The sequence below is a fragment of the Rhinatrema bivittatum genome, chromosome 8 (assembly GCF_901001135.1).
Source record: "Rhinatrema bivittatum chromosome 8, aRhiBiv1.1, whole genome shotgun sequence".
In the NCBI taxonomy this organism is placed as follows: Eukaryota; Metazoa; Chordata; class Amphibia; order Gymnophiona; family Rhinatrematidae; genus Rhinatrema; species Rhinatrema bivittatum.
In genome coordinates, this window is record NC_042622.1 from 71893477 (window position 1) to 71917808 (window position 24332).

The following is a 24332-nucleotide window of genomic DNA, read 5'->3' on the forward strand; positions in this document are numbered from 1 at the left end:
TTCTTTTCTGGGGAGCCGCAGGGAGACACGAGGAACAGGCTGCACAGCGGACGAGCAAACTCTAACACGTAACCGTGTTCTATCACACTTAGAACCCACCGGTCCGACATGATTTTGACCCACTCCTGGTAAGAGAGTCAGCCGACACCCGGTTAGCAGAACCAAGGAGCGGACTGGCTGCATTTCATTGTGATGCCTTGGTGCTGCTTGCTCCTGGGGCGGGTCCGTCTTGGTTGGATCTGCGGCCACGAAAGGATTGGAACCAAGCCTGAGACCTCCCCGAGGTCTGCTGCTGTCCTGTCCCCTGAGCTCTGCTCTGACGGAAACATTACTGGCCCCGAAAAACAGGAGCGAGGCAGGAAGCCTCTTGCGCCCTTTGGCCTGTCCTCTGGAAGCTTATGCACCTTATTCTCTCCCAGTTGCTTGATCAGTTGCTCGATCAGTTGCTCCAGGTCCTCACTAAAGAGGAACTTTCCCTTGAAGGGTAACGCCCCGAGCTGCGCTTTGGAGGAGACATCCACCGCCTAGTTACCCAGCCACAAAAGCCTCCTCGCCGAAACGGCCAATACCATGGTCCTGGAAGAGGTACGCAGGTCATATATGACATCCCATAGGCTACTGCAACCTCCAACCACTCTGCCTGCTTCGCTTCCTGAGGAGGAAGATCCCTGGCGTTCAGTAACTGCTGAACCCATCACAAACTGGCCCGTAGCATATAGCTGCTGCATACCGCCGCTCTAATGCCCAGAGCGGAGACTTCAAAAATCTGTTTAAGATGGACCTCTAGCTTGCAATCCTGTAAATCCTTCAAAGCTGCTGCCCCCATGACCAGAATTGTAGTTCGTTTAGTGACCGCCGAAACCAATGCATCCACGTTGGGGAGCTTCAGCAGCTCTAGCATATCCTCTGGCAGCAGGTACAGCCTATCCATGGCTCATCATCTCATCACCTCGTTCAAAGGGAAGGATTTTGCTGGACTCCGTAAGCCCGCCATGACCAGATCCACCGTATCTGCGCTTGGCACTGCCAGCGGGTACAGAATGCCCAACTCCGTCAGGACATGTAGAAAAGAAAATTATTCCTTACCTGCTAATTTTCGTTCCTGTAATACCATGGATCATTCCAGACAGTGGGTTATGTCCCCTGTCCAGCAGATGGAGTCAGAACAGATTTCTGGGGGGAGGTGCTACATTACCTCACCACCCTCGTCATCATCCCCAGTATCTAGCCTAGCAAAGCCAAGCCCAAGAGGAAGAGAGGGATCAAGTAACTGTATTGAACTAAAATTAAAGAACCAGAATGATAACCTCAACAGAAAACTTGCTAATACATAAATATTGAACAAACAACTCTGGGTGCTAGAGCGAGCAGAAATATGAGGAGAGCAAAGTCGAGCAGAGATAGCCCACCCTAATTAAATCCTTCAAAAATAACGGGAGGGTGTCTGGAATGATCCATGGTATTACAGGAACGAAAATTAGCAGGTAAGGAATAATTTTCTTTTCCCTGTACATACCAGGATCATTCCAGACGGTGGGATGTACCCAAGCTTCCCTCCTATGGGTGGGCCGTGGATAGCCCTGCTCGGATGACTCGATCTCCAAAAGAACCGTCTGGTGGTGCGGAAACATCCAGACGATAATGTCTCGCAAACGTATGGAGAGACTTCCATGTCGCCGCTCTGCAAATCTCCTGGACTGAAACAGAGCTAGACTCTGCCCAGGACGCCGCTTGTGCGCGAATGGAATGGGCCTTAACCCCCAAAGGAGGTTGCTTACCGGCCCCAATATAAGCCGACGCAATCGTCCCCTTCAGCCAGCGAGCGATAGAAGTCTTGGATGCCATGTGACCCTTTCTGGGTCCCGACCAGAGAACGAAGAGATGGTCGGATAGTCGAAACTCATTGGTAACTTCCAAGTAACGCAACAGGCATCGCTTCACATCCAAGAGACGTAAATCCCTAGGTTCGCTGGATTGGAAGGAAGGTAACTCCACTGACTGATTAAGGTGGAAGGCCGAAACCACTTTGGGAAGAAAAGATGGAACCGTGCGGAGAGACACTCCGTCGTCTGAGAAACGGAGATACGGTTCTCGACAGGAAAGCGCCTGTAGTTCCGATATGCGTCACGCTGAACTGATTGCCACCAAGAAGATAGTTTTAAAGGTCAGATCCTTAAGAGAGGAAACTCGCAAGGGTTCAAAAGGTGAACCGCTAAGTGCTCGCAGAACTAAGTTCAGATTCCAGGACGGACAAGGAGGACGTAACGGAGGCTTCAAGTGACGTACCCCTTTGAGGAAAACGACCCACATCTGGATGAGAGGAGAGACGCGACCCCTCACCACTATGTAAGAGGGCGCCCAGAGCCGCGACCTGTACTCGAACAGAGTTGTAAGCGAGACCCAGATCCAGTCCTTCCTGTAGGAAGGAGAGAATTTGCGATACGGACGCATTGGTGGGCTGAATGTCGTGAGACCCGCACCAATTTTTGAAGACCTTCCAAACTCGTACATAGGTGACTGAAGTAGATCTTTTACGAGCAAGCAATAGAGTCGAAATGACCTCCTCCTGGTAGCCTCTGTGCCTCAGTTTTCGCCTCTCAAAAGCCAGGCCGCTAGACAGAAGCGATCGGCCTGCTCCAAAAATATGGGCCCCTGTCGAAGTAGTCATGGAATGTGGCTGAGACGTAGAGGGTCTTCCGTGGCTAGGAGAAGAAGATCCGCAAACCACGGTCGGCGAGGCCACTCCGGCGCCACTAGGACCACTGGGCCTTGGTGATTCTCTATCCTTCGAACCACCTTTCCCACGAGAGGCCACGGAGGAAAGACATAAAGTAGGACGTGCCGCGGCCAAGGCAGGACTAGAGCATCAATTCCTTCTGCGCCTCGTTCTCTTCTGCAGCTGAAGAAACGCGGAGTCTTTGCATTGCTTGCTGTGGCCATGAGATCCAGGTGGGGAGGACCCCATCGGGAGATTATCAAGTCCATCGCCTCCCCTGAGAGTTCCCACTCTCCGGGATCCAGGCGTTGGCGACTTAGGAAGTCCGCCTGAATATTGTCTACTCCTGCGATGTGGGAGGCTGCCAGGCGCAACAGATGTCTTTCCGCCCAAAGCATTAATTTGTCCGCTTCCAAGGATACTTGAAGACTTCGTGTGCCCCCCTGTCTGTTGATGCAGGACACCGTGGTCGCATTGTCGGAAAGGACCCTGACCGCTCTGTGACGCAACCGAGGAAGGAACCCTTTTAACGCCAGACTTACCGCTCTGGTCTCCAGTCGGTTGATGGGCCACCGGGCCTGTTCCGCCGTCCATCGTCCTTGCAGAGAGCTCTCCTGACAGACCGCTCCCCAACCTGAGAGGCTGGCATCCGTGGTAACCACTGTCCACTCCGGAATCTCCAGGGAGAATCCCCGAGCTAGGTTTCTGGAATCTAGCCACCAGTGAAGACTGTTTACGGTAGCCATCGGGATCGGGAGTACCATCTGGTAGTCTCGAGAGGACGGCTTCCATCTGGAGAGCAGAGACCTCTGAAGAGGGCGGAGATGGGCAAAAGCCCACGGGACAAGATCGATAGTGGAGGCCATCGTGCCCAGGAGCTGAAGATAATCCCATGCCGTGGGTTCCCGAAGATCCAAGAATCGGAGAACCTGATCGCGAAGGGACTGAGCCCTTTCTTTCTTGAGGAATACCATGCCCTCTTTTGTGTCGAAATGTGCCCCCAGAAAATCCAGTGACTGGGAAGGAACCAGGTGACTCTTGGCATAGTTGACAATCCACCCGAGAGACCGGAGCATGCAGAGCACTTTTCTGACCATCCGGCAACCCTGGTCCCATGACTTCGCTCGTATGAGCCAATCGTCTAGGTAGGGGTGCACCAGAACGCCCTGCCGGCGCAATGCCGCTGCTACCACTACCATGATCTTTGTGAAGACCCGTGGAGCCGTTGCCAGACCGAAAGGTAAGGCCCGGAACTGAAAATGCTGACCCATGATCTTGAACCTTAGGTAGCGCTGATGATCCCTGAGAATAGGAATATGCAAGTAGGCCTCGGTGAGATCCAAGGAAGCTAGAAATTCTCCTCGATGAACCGCTGCTAGAACTGACTGAAGAGTTTCCATGCGAAAACGGGGAACCCGAAGAGACCTGTTTACCATCTTGAGGTCTAGGATGGGGCGAAAGGTACCCTCCTTCTTTGGAACCACAAAATAGATGGAGTAATGCCCCCGACCCAAATCGGAGGGAGGGACCGGTGATATCGCTCCCAGTGCGGAAAGTCGGTCGAGAGTAGAAGCGACAGCTTCTTGCTTGTAGCGGGATCCGCAAGGAGAGAAAAGGAACCTGTCTCTGGGAGGATGGACAAAATCCAATGCGTAGCCGTGCTTTAGAATATCCAGGACCCACTGGTCTGACGTAATTTGGACCCACTCGCTGTAAAAGAGAGCGATCCGACCCCCCAGCCGGGGAACCGGGTCGTGGGTCCGTCTGGCATCATTGGTTTGTCTTGATGGAGGACGAATTAGAGGAACCCCGTCCCTGACCCTCCCTACCGGGACGGCGCCCTCGAAAGGGCCGGTTCCAGGAACCTGAACGAGAGGACGGGTTCCGAGGAGCTTGTTGACGCGTGTTACGTGTCCTCCGCTGATTCCTGTATCAATATCTGGAGGAAGAGTAGGAAAACCTTGAGGACCGTGGACGGTCTTCCGGAAGCTTATGCACTGAATTCTCATTCAGAGATTTAATGATCTGATCCAAATCTTCCCCAAAGAGAAACTTACCCTTGAAGGGGAGGGATCCCAGGCGAGTTTTAGAGGATGCGTCCGCCGACCAGTTTCGCAGCCAGAGTAGGCGTCGAGCTGAGACTGCCGCTACCCATGGAGCGGGCGAGGACTCTGAGTAGATCATAAAAGGCATCCGCCCCATATGCCATCACGGCCTCCAGCCGGTCCGCCTGTAGGGCCTCAGCTTCTGGTAAGTCCTGTGAGGTAAGCAACTGCTGTACCCAGCGCAGACCTGCTCTCTGTGCCAGAGCACTGCAAATGGACGCTCGCATACCTAGTGCAGAAACTTCAAAAATCCTTTTGAGAAAGACTTCCAACTTTCTATCCTGAGTGTCCTTCAGAGCCGTACCTCCCGTGACCAGTATGGTAGTGTGTTTGGTAACTGCTGATACTGCCGAATCCACGGCAGGAACCTTGAGGATGTCCAGAAAATCCTGTGGGAGTGGATAGAGCTTTTCCATTGCTCTACTAACTCTGAGGGTCGCTTCAGGGGTATCCCACTCTCGGGAAATAAGTTGAAGAAAAGAAGGATGGGTGGGAAAAGCCTTGGCCGGAGGCCGTAGGCCCGCTAGAAGAGGATCTCCCTTTCTGACGTTTGGCTGTGTGCCAACCGGTTCCGGGGGGGGGGGGGGGGGGGGGTCGATGTCCATTTCCGTTAATATATGAGGAATCAGGTCCTCTAATTCTTCTGATTGAAAAATACGCAGAATCCTGGGATCATTTCCCTCCACCTGGGGAATCAAGGTGGAGTCGTCCCCCGCCGGGTCTCCCAAAGGGTCCCCCCCCCCGGACACCCAGCCGGAGCTCGAGGTGTTCCTAAAGGATCCTTGGAGGGACCAGGAATATCACCCGACTGATGAGAATTCCCTTGAGAGGGGGGCCCCCCTTGCAGTGCTGATAAACGGATCAATTTCGGAGGAGGAGGTACCAGAATATTTATAGGAGCATTCCTGCACTGAAGGAAGGCTTTGTGCATCAAAACAACAAAATCTGGTGAAAAAGCAGAGAAGCTTCCGGGAGGGGCCCCCGAGGCTTCTCCCTCCCGGTGCCCAGAATCTCCCATGGTCAGCTGTGTCTTCGGAGGTGGTGCCGTAATAGTCGGGGAGTCCTCCTCTGACAGCCCCGCTTCGGAGTCTGTCATCAAAATGGCCGCCGTTCCCGCGCTGAGTGGGAACGGGGCTTGCCGTTTTCTAGAATCGTGGTCAAAAACTCCTTCGGTGTCCCCCTCAGCAGGGCAAGTTTCCCCGTCGGGGAGACAGCCTGAGCAACGCCCCTCCCTGGCAATTTTAATCCCCTGCCGGCTGCAGGCAACACAAGCCGCCGGACGCGGCATTGGTGAACGATGAGGGAATAGGGGGAGGGGCGGCCAAGCGTGGTAAACTCTCCCTCACGCTAAAGTAGAGCTCTGAAAAAGCAAAAAACCCCCCCAGCCGACCCGAAGGACTGCCGGGGTATGAACCTTCCCGGTAGCCGGCGACCCCGGGGAATGTACTTCGCGGGGCCGCTGGTCAGACTCGTTAGCGTTGTGGGGGGGGGGAGGGGGAAGGTGGGGGAGAGGCTGGACCACCAGCGTGCACCCTCAGTCGAAACTTCGACGAAAAACGCTGAGGTAACCTGAAATTTAATTAAAAAAGAAACACTTACCCCAGCTGAACACAAACGGGAGAGAGAGAAGTAAAGAGAGAGAAAGAGGCTTGTCAGCAAGCCCCGGTGAGGTAACAAACCGTCACTCCACCCTTTAGTTCTGTCAATAAAATTTTTTTTTTCTTCTCCCAATTAAAGAAATTAGTGACTATATATATATATATTTTTTTTTTTTTTTTACTTGATCCCCTAAAAGGAAAATGAGAGAAAGTTAATAACTAAGGTAAAGTTGTGGGGAACACAGGTTCCCCCACCCGCATCTGCTGGAGTCAGAAAGATACTGGGGATGATGACGAGGGTGGTGAGGTAATGTAGCACCTCCCCCCAGAAATCTGTTCTGACTCCATCTGCTGGACAGGGGACATAACCCACCGTCTGGAATGATCCTGGTATGTGCAGGGAACAAGGGATGCCAACCCCTAGCGTGCTGGAATATCGCAGCACCCTAGGGTCATCCCCTTCCACGGTAGGGGACTGCACCTGATCATCTCCAACATCCAGATCCACTGGGGGCGGAAGTGCCTCAATTAATTGCGCATCTGGGTCCGAACCCTCCGATGAGACCTCCTGTGCTCCCCCCCCCCCCCCCCCACAAAAACTTCTAAATAACAGGATACTTTCCTGATACCAAGGCAGCATCTGCAGGCTGAAGGGGAGGGAGCCGGTCCCCCAGCTATCACTCCCAGCACCAAAGAAGAAACTTTTGGGGTCCCCAACCCATGCTCACTGTTGGGCTGATACAGTACAGTGCGCTCCAACGGAGCGCACTGTTAACCCGCCATTGGACGCGCGTTTTCACTTACCCCTTATTCAGTAAGTGGCCGAAAACGCGCGTCCAATCCCCCGCACCTAATAGCGCCCGCAACATGCAAATGCATGTTGATGGCCCTATTAGGTATTCCCGCACGATTCAGAAAACAAAATGTACAGCCAAGCCGCACATTTTGCTTTCAGAAATTAGCGCCTACCCAAAGGTAGGCGCTAATTTCTTCGGGCACCAGGAAAGTGCACAGAAAAGCAGTAAAAACTGCTTTTCTGAGCACCCTCCGACTTAATATCATGGCGATATTAAGTCGGAGGTCCCGAAACTTTCCAAAAGTAAAAAATAAATAAAAAATAAATTTGAAGTTGGCCCGCGGACTTTACTGAATCGGCCCGTATATGCCTACAACCAGGGTGGGTGGTCCCACCAGGACCTAAACAACTCCCTGGGAGGCACCACTATATCTGTTTCCTTTTTTTTTAAAAGCTGGGTACAGAACCGCAGTTTTTGCACCACCTCCATCTACTGGAGACAGAGAAATACTGAACAGAAGCAGGTGGCACACTGGACTAAGAGGGAATCCTCTCGAAGTTTCTCTGTCTCCATCTGCTGGAAGGGAGGCAAAACCCAGGAGTCTGGACTGATCTGGGAAAAAAAAAAATGAAGGTGTGTTTCTTGCGCATTATTGATACCTACGGATATCATATCTCCCCCATGTCTCCTTGCCTCTAGGATATACATATTTAGGTCCTTTGATTTCATCTGCGTTTTGGTGCAAAGCCCACACCATTTTGGTTGCTTTTTTTCTGGACCGTTTCTATCTTTTTTCAAATACGACCTCCAGAACTAAACACAGTACTCCAGGTGAAGCCTCTTGAAGAAGTATTATCACTTCCTTTTTCATGCTAGTTATGCCTCTCTATACAGCCAAGTAACCCTCTGGCCATTGTCATTGCCTAGACCCACCTTGTCACATTGCTGCACTACCTTCAGACAGTCAGAAACTATCACTCCAAGGTTCCTCTCTCAGTCCGTGCACATCAGTCCCTCCCCCCTCCCCCATTTCATACATACTTTAGGTCAGTTAATTATTTACCTGGTTTAACATCACATCATAGACATCATCTCCTTCACAAAACACATGAGCCTGAGGAGGAAAGCAAAAAAGAATTATAACTGCAGGACTTGCTGCTGCTCCTGCAGCCCTAAAATAGGCAGAACGGTAAGCACAGGACTCACTGCTGTTGCTATCCAGCCTCATTACAAGCAAAATTTAAGAATACAGTCATATCATTCAACACATTTCAAATAATATTACCTTCCCCTGTTTGGCTGCACATTCTGGATCAACTGGAGCTTTTCCTTTCAGCCGCAAGGTCTTTACACATTCTGTACACAGACAAGAAAAAGAGATCAACACAAGGAGTTGCAGCACATAGATTTATTCATACACTCTTTTTAACTTGGTAAAAGTGATCTGACAGTATCCAGAAGCCATACTGCATGGTTGAGTGAAAGGGTGGAAATACATTTTAAGGCAGCAAAAAATTATTGTACATCACAAAGTATACAGTCAAGCAGTACTCAGCTACAGCTTAATATAAATAAAGCCTGCAAAACCATAGCCACACATAACTATACCATAAGACAGGAATGCAGAGCAAAATCATAAATTAAGAGTACCATGGGAAATGAGAAAAGTGGTAGCTTGACTACTGTAGTAATACTACCAAGCTGAACAGCTCTGCCCTCTTTCGCCTTTCCTCATCCATCCCTTTATCTTTCTGGTCACCTTAATCTGTAACTTTTCCAAATCAAATACAGCTTTTTTGAGGTGCAGCAACCAGAACTGCACATAGTACTCTAGGTGCGGTCTCACCATGGAGCAATACAGAGGCATTATGACATTCGCTATTTTATTTTTCATTCCTTTTCTAATAATTCCTAAAATACTATTTGCTTTTTTGACTGCTGCCGCACATTGAATTGAGGATGTCAAAGTATTGTCCACTAGGTTGTCCAGGTCCTTTTCCTAGGAGGTAACTGGAACATAATATGTAACTACAGTGTGTATTACTTTTCACCGTGAGCACCACTTTGCACTTATCACACTATCGATATAATTGTACCAAAAGAGTTTGTGAATTTTGGCGCACTAAGGTTTAGCAAAATTTTCTGGCTCATTTAGTGTTCATCTATATACAGCCCCTGAGGCAGCCCCTGGTGGGGCGAAACTCGGCCTGAGTCGGGCACATGCACAAAATATACGTCTACTCTCAAATAAAGGTTTAACTTGGACATTTTCTGTTGTCTAATCTACATTATTGCCTAAACGGCCTTCTTAGATAATGTACCCTCCTGTTTTATTGGTCCTTTGCAAGATTCTCCTACAGTTTTTTTTATAATCCACTTGTGATTTATATTTAAACATCTTTATTCAAGAAATAATATAACAAGATTCCTTGAAAACAGGTTTTAATAACATAACACACATAGCATCACATTGTTACATCAAACTCAGCCCGTGAACATTGCAAAGTCATCAATTGGTAATTCAGGTATCCAACAGTTTTCCTGTTTTTCCTTTATCATTCCCAAATTTCTCACACATGCATGTATTGCTTGCCTGGATGTTTTTTCACTGGTACATCCAAGAATCAGTTACTAAATGTAATACCCCAATTGCAATTTCACCCCATTTCTTTCCCCACATCATCCTTCCCCTTCATATATTACATAGGGGTGTAACTATAATTCCTTCACCAGTTGTCTGTGTGACATCTCAATCCACCATATAGGCTATTTAAAATCAAGTTCCTAACTCTTACAGAAAGACTCTATATACTTACCCCAAGTATCCATGAATCTTCTTTTAAAAGAAAATGAAGTAAGAGTGGCCATCGATTCCATAAACATCATATCATGTAACGCATTCCGCCATTTCCAGGAAGAAGGTGGATTAACTTCATGCCATTCCAGTAAAATAGATCTTTTGCCCTGAACCAGTACCTTCCTGGCAAAAACCCCATCACCAATTTTCCCCAAATATTTGGAAAGATCCATTCCAAACACTAATTCCAGGGCAAGAGGAATAGAACACCCCAAGAGATCACCCAAGCAATGTAAAACCTTCTTCCAGAACATCATTATCTTAGGACAAGTCCAAAAAGCATGGGTAAATGATCCCTTCTCTTGTAAACATTTTAAACAGGTCTCAATATGGGCAATATTCACTTTAAAATGCCAATGCCTGAGATATGTATGCTCTATGGAAAAATTTAAATTGAAACTCTCATAAATACATATTAGAGGATACACTTCAAATTTTTAAATCAAGTTTTTAATACATTTTGTGAATAGTAAAATCACTCTCTCCCTTCCATCTGCTCCATAGTAAATTTACCCAGATACCCTGATCTACTTTTGCAATTCTTTGTGGATTCGGGAAAGGGAAAGCTTCATATATACACTGTACAGCATGAAAGATGTCAGCTGTTTCAACCCTGTTCATATCTAAATCTTCCCTCCTCAACGAAAGAACATAATAATGCAATTGCAAGTACAAAAAAGGATCTGAATCTCTCAAACCAATCTGAGTCTGTAACATCTGAAAGGATATTAACATACTATCCGCTGCATGAATCCTGGGCCCTCCAAAAGAAAAAAAACTTCTCGACTGAAAATCTGGTAACAAAAAAATCTAGATCTGCTTGTATTGGTAGGAACGGAGAGCTTCTACTAGAAACGTTTATCATATCTGTTCATTTGCACCTTGCCTAATGTAATGGTGCAATTAACACATTGCTTGCAAGTCTTGTGAGCAATCTATCCAAGGCCATGTGCAAGACATATCTGAAGTCCAGTTAGTTGTTACACCCCTTTCGTTATCTATAATGACGTAAATGGAACCATCATACAATCAGTCTCTAGCTAAATTATATATTTCCATATCAGGCAGCCCCAATCCTCCTTGAGACCAGTTCTTTTTCAATCTCTAAAAGCACCACTGTGTTTTTTACCAGACCATATAAATTTGAATATCAATTTCTCCAATTGTTTTATTGGTAGAGTTTGCATTATATACAGCCATTTAGGAAACAGGGCCATTTTAAAAAGATTTCTTCGCCCAACCAGCAATAAAGTTAATTTCTGCCAAACATTCAATTTTTCTCTAGTAAGAAAGAGTAAAGGAGGTATATTGGTTGTGTATAAATGCCCCAAATCAAAAGTCATTTTGATCCCCATATATCAAAACAAGTCTGTAGCCCTCATTAATGGAAAATCCCCCACCTAATTACTCTTAATAGCATATGGATATGCTAAAGGTTCCGACTTATCTCTATTAAGTCTAAATCCTAAGAATTCCCCGAAATCACTAATCATATGTAATAATTTCATAAGCGAAATTACCAGGTCACACAAGAACACTAATAGATCATATGCAAATACAGCATATTTGAAAACTGCTGACCCCAGGAGCACACCCCTAACTTCTGGTTCCCATTGTATAGAATTCAACAGAGGTTCCAATGTCAACTAGCATATTGATAACACTATGTATGATAAATTTACCTGTAAAAGTACCTTCAGTACACTCGATCATGACCCACTTCTCTAAAAATTATTTTGTCTAATGATATATTGTAACCGAACCTTTGACGGCACCCTTTTAGAATGTACCATAGTACACTTTTACCTACATTAAATATGTGCCTACATGTAAACCGTTGCGATGGTATATAACTTAGCCCACCTCAGCACCAGTGATCATCAAACGGTATGGTTTAATATCACAAAAAGTGACACGGAAAAGAAGCACAAAAACCCAAGTTTTGCTGTTCAAAAACACAGACTTTGATGAAATGGGGAAGTACCTGGAGGAAGAACTAAAAGGCTGGGAGAAAGAGAGAGATGTGGATCAACAGTGGACCAATCTAAAAGGAGCAATTACCAAGGCAACTAATCTATATGTTAGAAAAGTAAAGAAAAGCAAAAGAAAAATGAAACCTATCTGGTTCTCAAAGGAGGTGGCTGACAAAATAAAGGCTAAAAGAACAGCATTCAAGAAATATAAAAGATCCCAAAAGGAGGAGCACAAAGAAGAATATCTGGTAGAACTGAGGGAGACAAAGAAATTAATCAAGATGGCAAAAAGTCAAGTGGAAGAGAGGATTGCCAAGGAGGTAAAGAGTGGTAACAAAACATTTTTCAGATACATCAGGATCCATCTCATTTACCGCAGATATGACTGGAAGTCCAATTACTCTTCCAGTAACAAGCAATACAGCCAATCCCAGCATCCTCAACTCATATTCAATGGAATAACCATTCCCATATCAAAATCTGCAAAAAACTTAGGTAAAACCATCAATACAGACCTCTCATTAAAACAGCACATATCCATGCTAACTAGGAATTCATTCTATAAACTTCAACTCTTAAAACGGTTACGTCCTTTACTTTTTTTCCACGACTTTCGGACTATTCTTCAATCACTCATCTTCTCCGGACTGGATTATTGTAATTCTCTATACATAGGTCTTCCAGAAAACACACTTCACTCACTCCAACTAATCCAAAATGCAGCAGCACGTATCCTAACAAATTCTTCAAAAAAAAATCACATTACCCCAGTACTTCAATCTTTACATTGGTTACCAGTCAAATACAGAATACAATTCAAAATTTTATCCATTATACACTCTCTCATTTACACTCCCAATTCGGTCACTCTATGCTCCATTCTTCGAATTTACAAACCAACTAGACATTTAAGATCATTGGAAAAAAAATCTTCTAGACATTCCTTCACCTCGACAAGCTCGCCTTGATATTACTAGAAAAAGAGCTTTTTCAGTTATAGGTCCCATTCTGTGGAATGCACTACCAGACTCCATCAGATCCATATCCAATTCCAAACATTTCAAAAAATCTTTAAAAACTCACTTATTCCGAACTGCATTTCATATACCACCCACCAAATAATTACATCACACTCCCAGAATACATACATATTTAGTTTGGCACCCGATTTCCTTTTTACTTGACTACTGATTTGTTTATGTTACCTATTTTTATTTTAAACAATTTTTTATTTTATATTAATGAAAATGTTTTGTAATTTTATATTCTCTATAAGCTAATTTACTCTTAATTAATCTTTTGATCTTTAATTTATTATTTTATTTCTATTTTTTATTTGATATTTGTAAAGGAAAATTAGTTTCTTACCTGATAATTTTCGTTCCTGTAGTACCAAGGATCAGTCCAGACACCTGGGTTGTGACTCCGCACCAGCAGATGGAGACAGAGCAAAACTTGTCGGGCCCCCTACATATAGTAAGGCGCCACCCACAGCCCGTCAGTCTTACGTAATGTCAAAGCAAATGGAAAACTCCAACTAACTAGCTATACCGCCCGAAACCAGGGCCCATTCAACGAACCCCCAGCTGGATCAGAACTCCCAGAACCAGAGGCCCCAACAACATACAAGTAAACAAAAACATAGAGTGTCAACCGAGCGGACTCTCCTCTACGTAACTCAAAACAAACAGACTACGCGGGCGGGTTCCTGGACTGATCCTTGGTACTACAGGAACGAAAATTATCAGGTAAGAAACTAATTTTCCTTTCCCTGTACGTACCAGGATCAGTCCAGACACCTGGGATGTACCAGAGCTGAATTACCGAGGGTGGGAGCCAGAGAGTCCCGCTCGCAGAACTCTCTCTCCGAAACCCCCTGAATCCAGGCCATGAACATCCAACCGGTAGTGTCTAGCAAAAGTATGCAGGGACTTCCAAGTTGCCGCTCTGCAAATCTCTTGAGGTGACACCTGCGACGACTCCGCCCAAGAGGCAGCTTGTGCTCGCGTCGAGTGAGCCCGAAGACCCGCAGGAACAGGCTTCCCCTTCAGGATATACGCGGAAGCAATGGCTTCCTTGAGCCAGCGCGCAATCGTGGTACGGGAAGCTGCCCCCCCCTCGTTTGGGCCCCGAGCACAAAACAAAGAGATGGTCCGAAACCCAGAAAGGATTCGTAACCTCCAGATAACGGAGCAGGACTCTGCGGACATCAAGTTTCTTCAACATTCTAGTATCAGGATCAGAACGCTCCCCCTCCGGAAAAGCGGGCAGCTCAACCGACTGGTTCAAATGAAAAGCTGACACCACCTTCGGGAGGAAGGAGGGAACCATCCGTAACAAGACCCCTGCGTCAGAGAAGCGTAAGAAGGGCTCCCTGCAAGATAACGCCTGCAATTCGGAAACACGTCTCGCCGACGCGATTGCCACAAGAAACACCGCCTTGAGAGTAAGGTCCTTGAGAGTTGCGCGCTTAAGAGGCTCAAAAGGGGACGTACACAGAGCGGAAAGAACCCAATTGAGATTCCAAGACGGACAAGGCTGATGTAACGGTGGCCGCAAATGCTTGGCTCCCCGAAGAAAACGCGCCACATCCGGATGTTGCGCTAACGACCTACCATGCACCTTACCCCTGAGGCACCCAAGTGCCGCCACCTGGACTTTTAAGAGTACTGCAAGACAGCCCCTTCGCAAGGCCAGCCTGAAAAAAAGCAAGGACATCCGGTACGGAGGGCAGCACAGGATTTACCTCACGCATTCTACACCAATCCTCAAACACCGTCCAAACCTGAACGTAGGCAAAGGACGTAGAACGCTTTCTAGAACTCAGCAATGTGGCTACCACCGCATCCGAATATCCTTTATTCTTCAAGCGTTTCCTCTCAAAAGCCAGGCCGCGAGACAGAAGTGATCCGCGTCCTCCAAACAGACGGGTCCTTGACGTAGAAGCGCCGTCTCCCCTCGGAATCGGAGAGGAGGCTCCCGTGCCAATTGCAGAAGGTCCGCGAACCAAGGACGCCGGGGCCACTCGGGCGCCACCATGATCACCTCTGCGGGATGCATCTCTATGCGTCGAAGAACTTTGCCTATCAGGGGCCAAGGAGGAAACACATACAGCAGAACATTTGTGGGCCAGGGGAGGACCAGGGCATCCACCCCTTCGGCCCCCCGCTCTCTCCTCCGACTGAAGAACCTCGGGGCTTTGGCGTTCTGAGCGGTGGCCATTAGATCCATGTGTGGCGTTCCCCACTTCCCGCAGAGGAGGTGGTAAGCGCCCTCCGGCAGCTCCCATTCCCCCGGGTCCAAGCGATGTCGGCTGAGAAAATCCGCTTGGACATTGTCTACTCCGGCTATATGGGACGCCGCAATGTTGCCGAGATTCTTTTCCGCCCAGGTCATTAATTGTCGCGTCTGCTCCGCGACGGCTCGGCTCCTTGTTCCTCCTTGGCGATTGATGTATGCCACTGTGGTCGCGTTGTCCGACAAGACCCTGACCGCCTTTCCGCGAAGCAACGGGAGAAAAGCCTGCAGCGCCAGCAAGACCGCTCTGGTCTCCAGGCAATTGATGGACCACTGTGACTGAGCTTTGGACCACTGTCCTTGCACCGAGTGTCCCATGCACACCGCCCCCCATCCGGAGAGACTGGCATCCGTGGTGACCACCGTCCAGGCGGGCATAACCAGGGACACTCCGCGTGACAAGTTGTCGGAGCTGAGCCACCACTGTAGGCTGGACCTTGCCTGATCCGATAGTGGAAGTGGCATGTGAAAATCCTCCGACACTGGTCGCCATCGGGAGAGCAATGCGTATTGCAACGGCCGTAGATGAGCAAAAGCCCAGGGAACCAATGCCAGCGTTGACGCCATCGATCCCAACACCATGAGATGATCGCAGACCAGCGGACACCGTAGGGACATCAACCTGCGCACCTGGCCCTGCAGCTTGGACACCCGCTCCTGGGACAGAGACACTCTGCCCTGCTTCGTGTCGAACAGCGCTCCCAGGTAATGTAGCGTCTGGGTGGGGACGAGGCGACTTTTGGCGAGATTGACCACCCAGCCAAGGGAGCGCAAAAGTTGTAGTACTCTTTTGACTGCTTGTCGGCATCGGCTCTCCGTTTTGGCCCGGATGAGCCAGTCGTCCAAGTAGGGATGTACCAGGAATCCCTCCTTGCGAAGCTCGGCTGCAACCACCACCATTACTTTTGTAAACGTCCGTGGAGCGGTGGCGAGGCCGAAGGGGAGAGCCTTGAACTGATAATGCCTGCCCAGGATACAGAAGCGCAGAAACCGCTGATGTTCCGGCTGAATGCCTATATGAAGGTAAGCCTCCGTGAGGTCCAAGGACGCCAGGAACTCGCCTGGCCGTACCGAGGCGATCACTGACCGAATCGTCTCCATCTTGAAGCGTGGAACGCGAAGACATCTGTTGACCCCTTTCAGGTCTAAGATGGGTCTGAAGGTACCTTCCTTCTTTGGCACAATGAAGTAGATGGAGTACCGCCCCCGACGGCGCTGCCCCGGTGGAACGGGCATAATTGCGCCCAGGTCTCGTAGCCGGCAGAGCGTATCCCAGACGGCCGCCTGCTTGCCGCGACCCTTGCAAGGGGAGACCAAAATCTTGTCCGCCGGAATCCGTGCAAAATCTAAAGCGTAACCTTATCACCGTGAGGACCCACTGATCCGTCGTGATACTGGTCCATTCCCCGTAGAACCGCTCCAACCTGGCCCCTACATTTGGCACGGCCGGAGGAGCCGGCTGCAGGGAACGGACCAACCGAACTTCATTGTGAGGCTTTCGGACCCGACCCGGACGCGGGACCGTCTCGCCTCCCAAACTTTCTGCCACGAAAGGACTGAGACCACGACGATGTTCTCGAGGATCCAGACCCCGGCCGGTAGGAGGGCCCGGATGGTCTCTGCGGCCGCGACTTCCGTGGTCCCCGAAAATGGGCCCTACTGGAGAAAGATGTCCGGCTTCGGTGCCTATCCTCAGGCTGCTTGAAAGCCCTTTTCTCTCCCAGCGACTGCATCAGGTCGTCCAGCTCCTTACCGAACAGCAGCTTCCCTTTGAACGGAAGAGATCCGAGATGAGCCTTGGAGGACCCATCCGCCACCCAATTTCTGAGCCATAGCAACCGGCGTGCTGAAACTGCCGAAACCATGGCCCTGGCCGACGTCCGTAGGAGGTCATGCATGGCATCCGCGCTATAAGCTATCACCGCTTCCAGCTGGTTCGCCTGTGCTGCCTCTTCTCCCGAGAGACCTGCATTGGCCTGAAGTACCTGCGCCCAGCGCAAACTTGCCCGCAGCGCAAAGTTACTGCAAATGGCCGCCCGGACTCCCAGGGCCGACGCCTCGAACACCTTCTTCAGCTGACCCTTAAGTTTCCGGTCCTGAATGTCCTTAAGGGCCGTGGCTCCAGTGACCGGAATCGTGGATCGTTTCGTCACTGCCGACACTGCGGCATCCACTCTGGGAAAACGCAGCATCTCCAGCGCGTCCTCCGGCAATGGATACAACTTATCCATAGCCTTACTGACCTTCAGGCCCAAATCCGGCGTATCCCACTCCCGGAACAGGATATCCGTAGCCGAAAAGTGGAACGGGAATGCCACCGCTGGCCCTTGAAGACCCAGCAGCACCGGATCCATCTTCGCATCTGTGCGAGCCCCCACCGGGGGGGCATCCACTCCAACTTCCTGAAGGATAGCCGGGATCAGCGGCGCCAGCTCTTCTTTCCGAAACAAGCGCATGACCTTCGGGTCATCACCTTCCACCGCTGGCCCCCCTTTAGCGTTCCCGGCCTGCACCGCCTCCATCCCGGCGTGGGTTCCTGAGTCCCCTGGAGCCTCCACATCCACGATGTCCTCCACAGCCGAACTCGACTCGGACTCCGAATCCTGAGGGACCCCCCGAAAGGGCCGGCGTCCCTTGGGCGGATCCGCGGGCCGCCGCGGAGCATCCCCCGACCTTCTCTTCCGGGGCTCTGGCTGTCTGCCCGAACCCCTTTTACTTCTCTTCCGCTTCAATTTCTTATATTTAACAAGCTTGTGGAGCAAGCTTGCAAAATCCGAGGAAAAGGAGGCCTCCGAATCCGAGGCCTCCTCCAGACTACGGTCCTCCGGCGACTCACCCTCCCCCGGGGGGGCTCCCCCGGGGGGTCACTGTTGCGGGGAAAGCGCTGGGGGCAATCCGGGATCCCCCACGGCCTTCCTCGTGGCTTCTCTGACTGAAGCCAAGATGGCCGCCGTTCCCGCGCTCAGCGGGAACGGATCAGCCCTGCCCCCATCATCGGGCTCTTCGCGCGGCGGCAATCGCGCCGGCCGGGGTCGGGCCCCCCGCCCGACCTCGGACGACCCCTCGCCGCCCGAAACGCACTTTGTGCACAGCCCCTCCCTGGAGACGCGCGAGCGCGCCGAGCCGCACGCACGGCACGAGGCCCCTCTGGGCATGTCGCGATCTGCCCGCGGTCCGGAGGGACGAAGCAAAAAAAAAAAAATTAAGCGAATCGACCGGTCGGACAACGACACCCCCCCTCCACGACGAACAAAAAAACCGGAGCGAGAGGAGAAGCCGCATAGCCGAAACAAAAACTTTTTTTTTTTTTTTCTTTACTTTACTTGCCACTGGCCCAGGTCCTGATTGCTCCCTTCCAGCGGGGGTGAGTGAACCGGGCTCCCCGGTGTCACCCCCGACGCTGCTGCCTGCCCAGGCCGGGTCCTCAACCCCAGCAGCGGCCTCAACCAGGGGGGGATAGTCCCCTCAGGACCTTACAACCCCCTGGGAGGCTTACAGGACTCGGGCTTCCGCTGCTTTTCTTGTTTGAAGATCTCTTCTTCTTTTACCCTTTTTTTTTTTTTTTTTCAAATTCCCCTGACTAGCTAAAATCCCTAAGCCAGGATCAATCGAGACTGTGGGTGGACCTGCCCCATCTGCTGGAGACAGAGAAAGACTGACGGGCTGTGGGTGGCGCCTTACTATATGTAGGGGGCCCGACAAGTTTTGCTCTGTCTCCATCTGCTGGTGCGGAGTCACAACCCAGGTGTCTGGACTGATCCTGGTACGTACAGGGAAACCGTTTTTGATTAAACATTGTTTGTAAAGACGGTATAGAAATACTTTTAAATAAAATAAAATAAATAAAATAAAATGCTCCGAGTTTCTATTGCCAATACTTCCTTATCCCCAAAATAACAGGGGGGACTGCAGTCCATTCTCAACTTGAGACAAGAACAGTCTTCACAGTCTCAAGATGCTAAATATTTCCCCAACATCGTACTTATGAAACCATCTTCTTGCAAGTGGGTACTCGAAATTTACTGTCCCTGAAGAAGCCTTTCCGACAAAACATGTTGAGCATTTGTGATTTTGCTATACTACATACAAGCTTTGCTATGAGTTTTTTTGCTACCATGTTGTTCCCTTATTTGTGATACCAACCAACACCCTTTGTCTGGACTTTTGGTATTTGAGAAAGCCATTTTAATGCGGCATGATCCAATGCCATTGTTTAGTACATTTTAATGCTGACCGACATAAAGGAACACCGCTGGAAGCAGAGATAAGAAATAGACAAGGAAGATCATCTTGTGTCTTGATTAATGATTGTGCTTATTGAATAGGGATTTTAAGGCCCTTTTTCTTTTGTCAGCCAACATTAATTTTTTGACATTTGACAATTTTTTTGTATTTTGTGTGTGCTTTTTGATGCTTTTTTTTTATATGTATGAATGCGCATTAGTGTGTTTTTGTATGAGGCATAACAGGTGTTTTTTGGTTTCTGTGGTATACATAATTATGGGCTCTCTTTAGTGTCTTTCAGTTTTTCTGTACTTTTTTTTTTTGTTTTCTTTCCTGTTTAATCTGGTATGTTTATAATAGGTTCCCTGTACATATCCAGATCCATCCAGACTCCTGGGTTTTGCCTCCCTGCCAGCAGATGGAGACAGCTTCATAGACACTGTACACAACCAAGTGTGCCACCTGCAGTCCCTCAGTATTTCTCTGTTTCCAGCAGATGGTAGATGGTGTAAAAACATTTAGGGGGTGGAAGGAACGACTTAACCTGTCCGCTACCACGTTCTCCAAGCCTGGTAGGTACATGGCTGGGACTGCAGGGTCCACTGCGCCTTGTGCAGACAATCAAAGGGAGTAACATGGGCGGTCGCAGACATGTGCTCCAACAGGCACAGCATGCGGTATGCGGAGACCTGACGACTCCGAGAGATCTCTCCCGCCAGGTACATTAAAGGTGAGCACTCGATCCCAAGGCAGAAACTCCGCGGCTTGCGTCCTGTTGAACATGACACCAATAAAGTCCAACTAAATCGATGGGACAAGCTGAGACTTCAGGTAGTTCATCAGAAAGTCCAGGGTCTCTAACACCCAAATGGTGGAGTGCAGGGACTGCAGCGTTCCCTCCAGGGTGGCACACTTGATAAGCCAGTTGTCCAGATAGGGGGGAAAAAACCAAAAAAAAAAAACAAAACTTACACCCGCAGCCTCCATAGGTAGGCCCCCACCACAGCTAGGCACTTGGTGAAAACTCGGGGCACAGACGCCAGGCCAAATGATAGCACCCGATACTGGAAGTGTTCTTCGCCCACCACAAACCAGAAATATTTCCTGTGGTCACGGGAAATCCCGATGTGGGTGTAGGCATCCTTTAGATCAAGGGAGCAGAGCCAGTCTCCCCTCTGCAGGAGAGGAATCAGGGCGCCCAACAAGACCATCTTGAACCTTTCCCTTTTCAGGAATTTGTTCAAGGCCCTCAAATCCAAAATAGGACGGAGTGCCCCTGTTCTCTTTGGAATCAGGAAATATCTGGAGTAGAAGCCACTTCCTCGTTGCCTTAGCGGAACGTGTTAGTCTGCCTTGGCCATTACAAGAGCGGAGAGCTCCGTCAAGAGCATGTCCTGATTCGCAGAAGGGCCCCAAGAGGGGCATGGGTGAGAATCCAGAGGGACACCCTGAAAGTTCAACCTGTACCCCCGATGAATAATTGATAGCACCCACTGGTCTGAGGTGACGGTCGGCCAACGATCCACAAAGAACCGCAGCCGGCCTCCGTCAGAGGGTCTGCCATCGAAGGCACGGAAGGCTGGCCTATGTTCCCTCTCAGCCAGTCAAAACCCCATGGCGGGGCTTTGCTGGTATACTGGCTGAGTCCTAGGGGCTCGTTGTTGCCTAGGGTGCACCCTAGGGCCCGCCCACTGAGGCTTCACCCTCACCGCCGGAGGGTAGTACCTCTGCAGATGGCTTTTAAGACTGACCTAAAATCATGGAAATGGAGGGGTCTTAGGCGTTTTAGAACTTGGAGTTTAAAATAACACTCCTTTACTGTGTTGTTGATGAAGCCTGTGAAGGTCATTTGGCTGTCTATGATTACCCCGAGGTTTCTTACCTTGGGTGAGAAAGTAGGGGACATTGACTGTTGAACGTTATTTAGTGGTACGCTGCCATCTTGTATGATTAGGATGTATTCTGTTTTGTCGGTGTTGAGTAGCAAATTAAGCTTTGAGAGGAGGTTGTTGATGCGGATGAGACAAGCATTCCAATGGAGAAGAGTTTTTTTCAGCGAGTCGGTGATCGGTATCAGGATTTGGACATCGTCTGCATAAAGGTAATATGTAAGTTTCAGATCGGAGTAAGGTGAAAGGGTATCCTCTGTCTGCACATCTGGTTGTTATGCAGTTCCTTCGGGGAGCTAAGAACTTGCGTCCTTAGGTGTGAAACATTTGTCAGTCTTGGAATCTGAATCTAGTCCTTAAAGGATAGTGAGGCTCAGTTTAAACCACTAAAGAGAGCTGTGGTTAAGAACGTGACTCTTACATTGGTTTTCTTGGTGGCTATTTTTTCAGCCAGGAGAATTTTAGAGCTCCAGGTGCTGTATTGTCGATATCCCTTCCTACAGATGACAGATTTGGAGGTACTTTATGCATATTTTCTTTTCTGCCTGAGGTAGTCTCGGTGTTCCTTCTTAGTTAGACAGTGGAGCTTCCAGCTCTTCCAGATTTAGATTCCTCTACTTCACACGAAGGGGAGCTTAGGCTCTTAGATGGGAGGGGGAGGGCATGCATTACTGAGGTATCTAAAGGTCACTTATGATTTCCGTAGATCAGATTACCTCTTTGTACTGTGGGGTGGTCCAAAGAAGGAAAGTAAGGTGTCTAAGGCTACAATTGTGCGGTGGCTGAAGGAAGCAATCAAATCGACTTACATTTTTAAAGGGTGCCCACTGCTGGAGAGTTTAGGGGTGCACTCGTTCTCAGGCGACTTCCTGGGCTGAGTCACAAGTGTCTCCTCATGAAATTTGCTGGCAGCTACTGGGAAGTCTTTGCACACTTTTGCTAGGCATTATCACTTGGATATCGGGACTCCGGCTTCCATGTGCTTTGGTGAGATGGTTCTACGAATGAAACTCTCCAGGTCCCACCCGAGTTAAGGGGAGCTTAGGTACATCCCAGGAGTCGGGATTGATCTGGGCACATACAGGGAAAGGCAAAATGGTTCTTGCCTGCTAATTTTAATTCCTGTAGAGCTATAGTCTTTCCAGAAACCCACCCATTTACTGGGGGTGGGAGGAAAGCGTCCACTATTCAAACTGTTGCTTTGTATATAGTGCGGAGTTGTTGGAGATTTTCAATGCTGATCGCTTATGTTAAATTTTTCATTTTTTCTTTAGGGCAATTTCACCTTCTTCCAGCTCGATGGAAGGGAGGGAGTTTGCTTAGAAATTTATGATTGTTGCCATCAACTTGGCTTGAGTACAGGTCAATTCTGAGGAACTGGAGGTGGCACACTGGGTTATGTACAGTGTCAGTGAAACTTTTTCTATCTCCATCTGCTGGCAGGGAGGCAAAACTCAGGAGTCTGGACTGATCTGTGTACTACAGAAACGAAAATCATCAGGTAAGAACCAATTTTCCTATGGTTTTCAATGTTATTTGTATTTTGTCTTATGAATATGGGAAAATTGAGAAATTGAGAATATTAAAAATGTAATTGCTTTACATCTTTTCCCTTATTTTGGCCTTTTAGATTACAACCAAGACATGCACAATAAGAGCACCTTAAACAAAAATGTTTTTCTCTCCAAAGTTAATCAGTGTATGAATCAAAAAAAGCCATGTGCTACCCTTGCTATTTAAACAAATCCTAAAACAAAGGAGTATAGAAACATACTACTCCTAATCCTTGCGCCATCATTTTATGATGTCCTGTGGGAGCACAGCACATACTTGGGTGGAAAATTCCTGGGCACCAGGTTGCCCAAGCACCTAAAAACTGGTGCCTAGAGCCCAACACTGGCCTGTATGCAGGAGGAGCCATTGCCACTGTGTTCAGGCTGGGCAGACTCACTGCTACTGTGGTGGGCCAGATCAAAAAAGGAACTACTTCTGCTGTGATGATCTAGGGCCAGAGAGAGCAGTCTCTGTTCTGGTCGGGCCCAAGCTGGAAGAGGCGACACTGTTGCTATGGTTGAGCCCAGAAGGAATTGCTGCCCTTGCTATAATTGGACTCAGGCTGGAAAAAGAACCACTTCTGCTAAGGCAGGCCCAGGAAAGAAGATATCATTTCTGTGGTCAGGCCCCAACCCTGGAAGAGCCACTGGTACTGCCAACACCAAAAAGAGGCTAGAAGTGAGAAAAAAAATAAACACAAAACAAAAGGAACCAAAAAGGCAAAACACAAAAACAAAGAGAAAAACAGAAAAAAAAATCATACAAAAAAAGCTTTTAACCCCCCCAGAAACTATAATTCAACATATAGATGAAACAAAAAAAAATTAAAAAAAAAAAGAGCACAAAGCCCAAAATATAGACACCCCCCCAAAAAAAAACCAAAAAAACACCCATAAAAAAGTTAGAAAGGAAAAAGTTAAGTTTTGTCTTGGCTCCTGAAAAATGTGACTGGTGCCTACGTTTTCTAAATATTTTCCCTATACCTGACTATACTGCCCTGGGATAAGAGGACCCAGACATACCTTTATTCTCATATTTTGCTTGCACAAGTCTGTCCTCTTGTTCACTCTTTATATCTTCTGCTGTGGATGCTGCCTGGCTGTTCCCAGGTTGTTTCTTTCTGCCTCTGCATGTTCTCTTTGCACTGGAAAGTCCTTCAGTGGATAAAGGAGATTGGGAGCTTGTGCTGTTTGACTGAGAATTCACATCTAAATCCACAGCCACTGTGTGATAGAAAGGAAATGCATCAAGATCATTTCTGGTACAGCTGAAAGATTATGCATCAAAACAAATTAAACAGAGCCCTTTCTTATCTCACTTGT

At 48.5% G+C, this 24332-nt stretch overlaps 1 protein-coding gene across 1 annotated transcript in view; it reads right to left on the reverse strand.

The window, feature by feature from the left end:
* PARP2 (poly(ADP-ribose) polymerase 2) overlaps positions 1-24332 on the reverse strand; it is a 163688-nt gene that overhangs the window by 119711 nt on the left and 19645 nt on the right. The window contains exons 5-7 of the mRNA XM_029614939.1: positions 24033-24233; positions 8502-8572; positions 8280-8330 (exon numbers count right to left, since the gene is read on the reverse strand). Coding sequence (XP_029470799.1) covers positions 8280-8330; positions 8502-8572; positions 24033-24233 — 323 coding nt within the window. The remainder of the gene's footprint in view (positions 1-8279; positions 8331-8501; positions 8573-24032; positions 24234-24332) is intronic.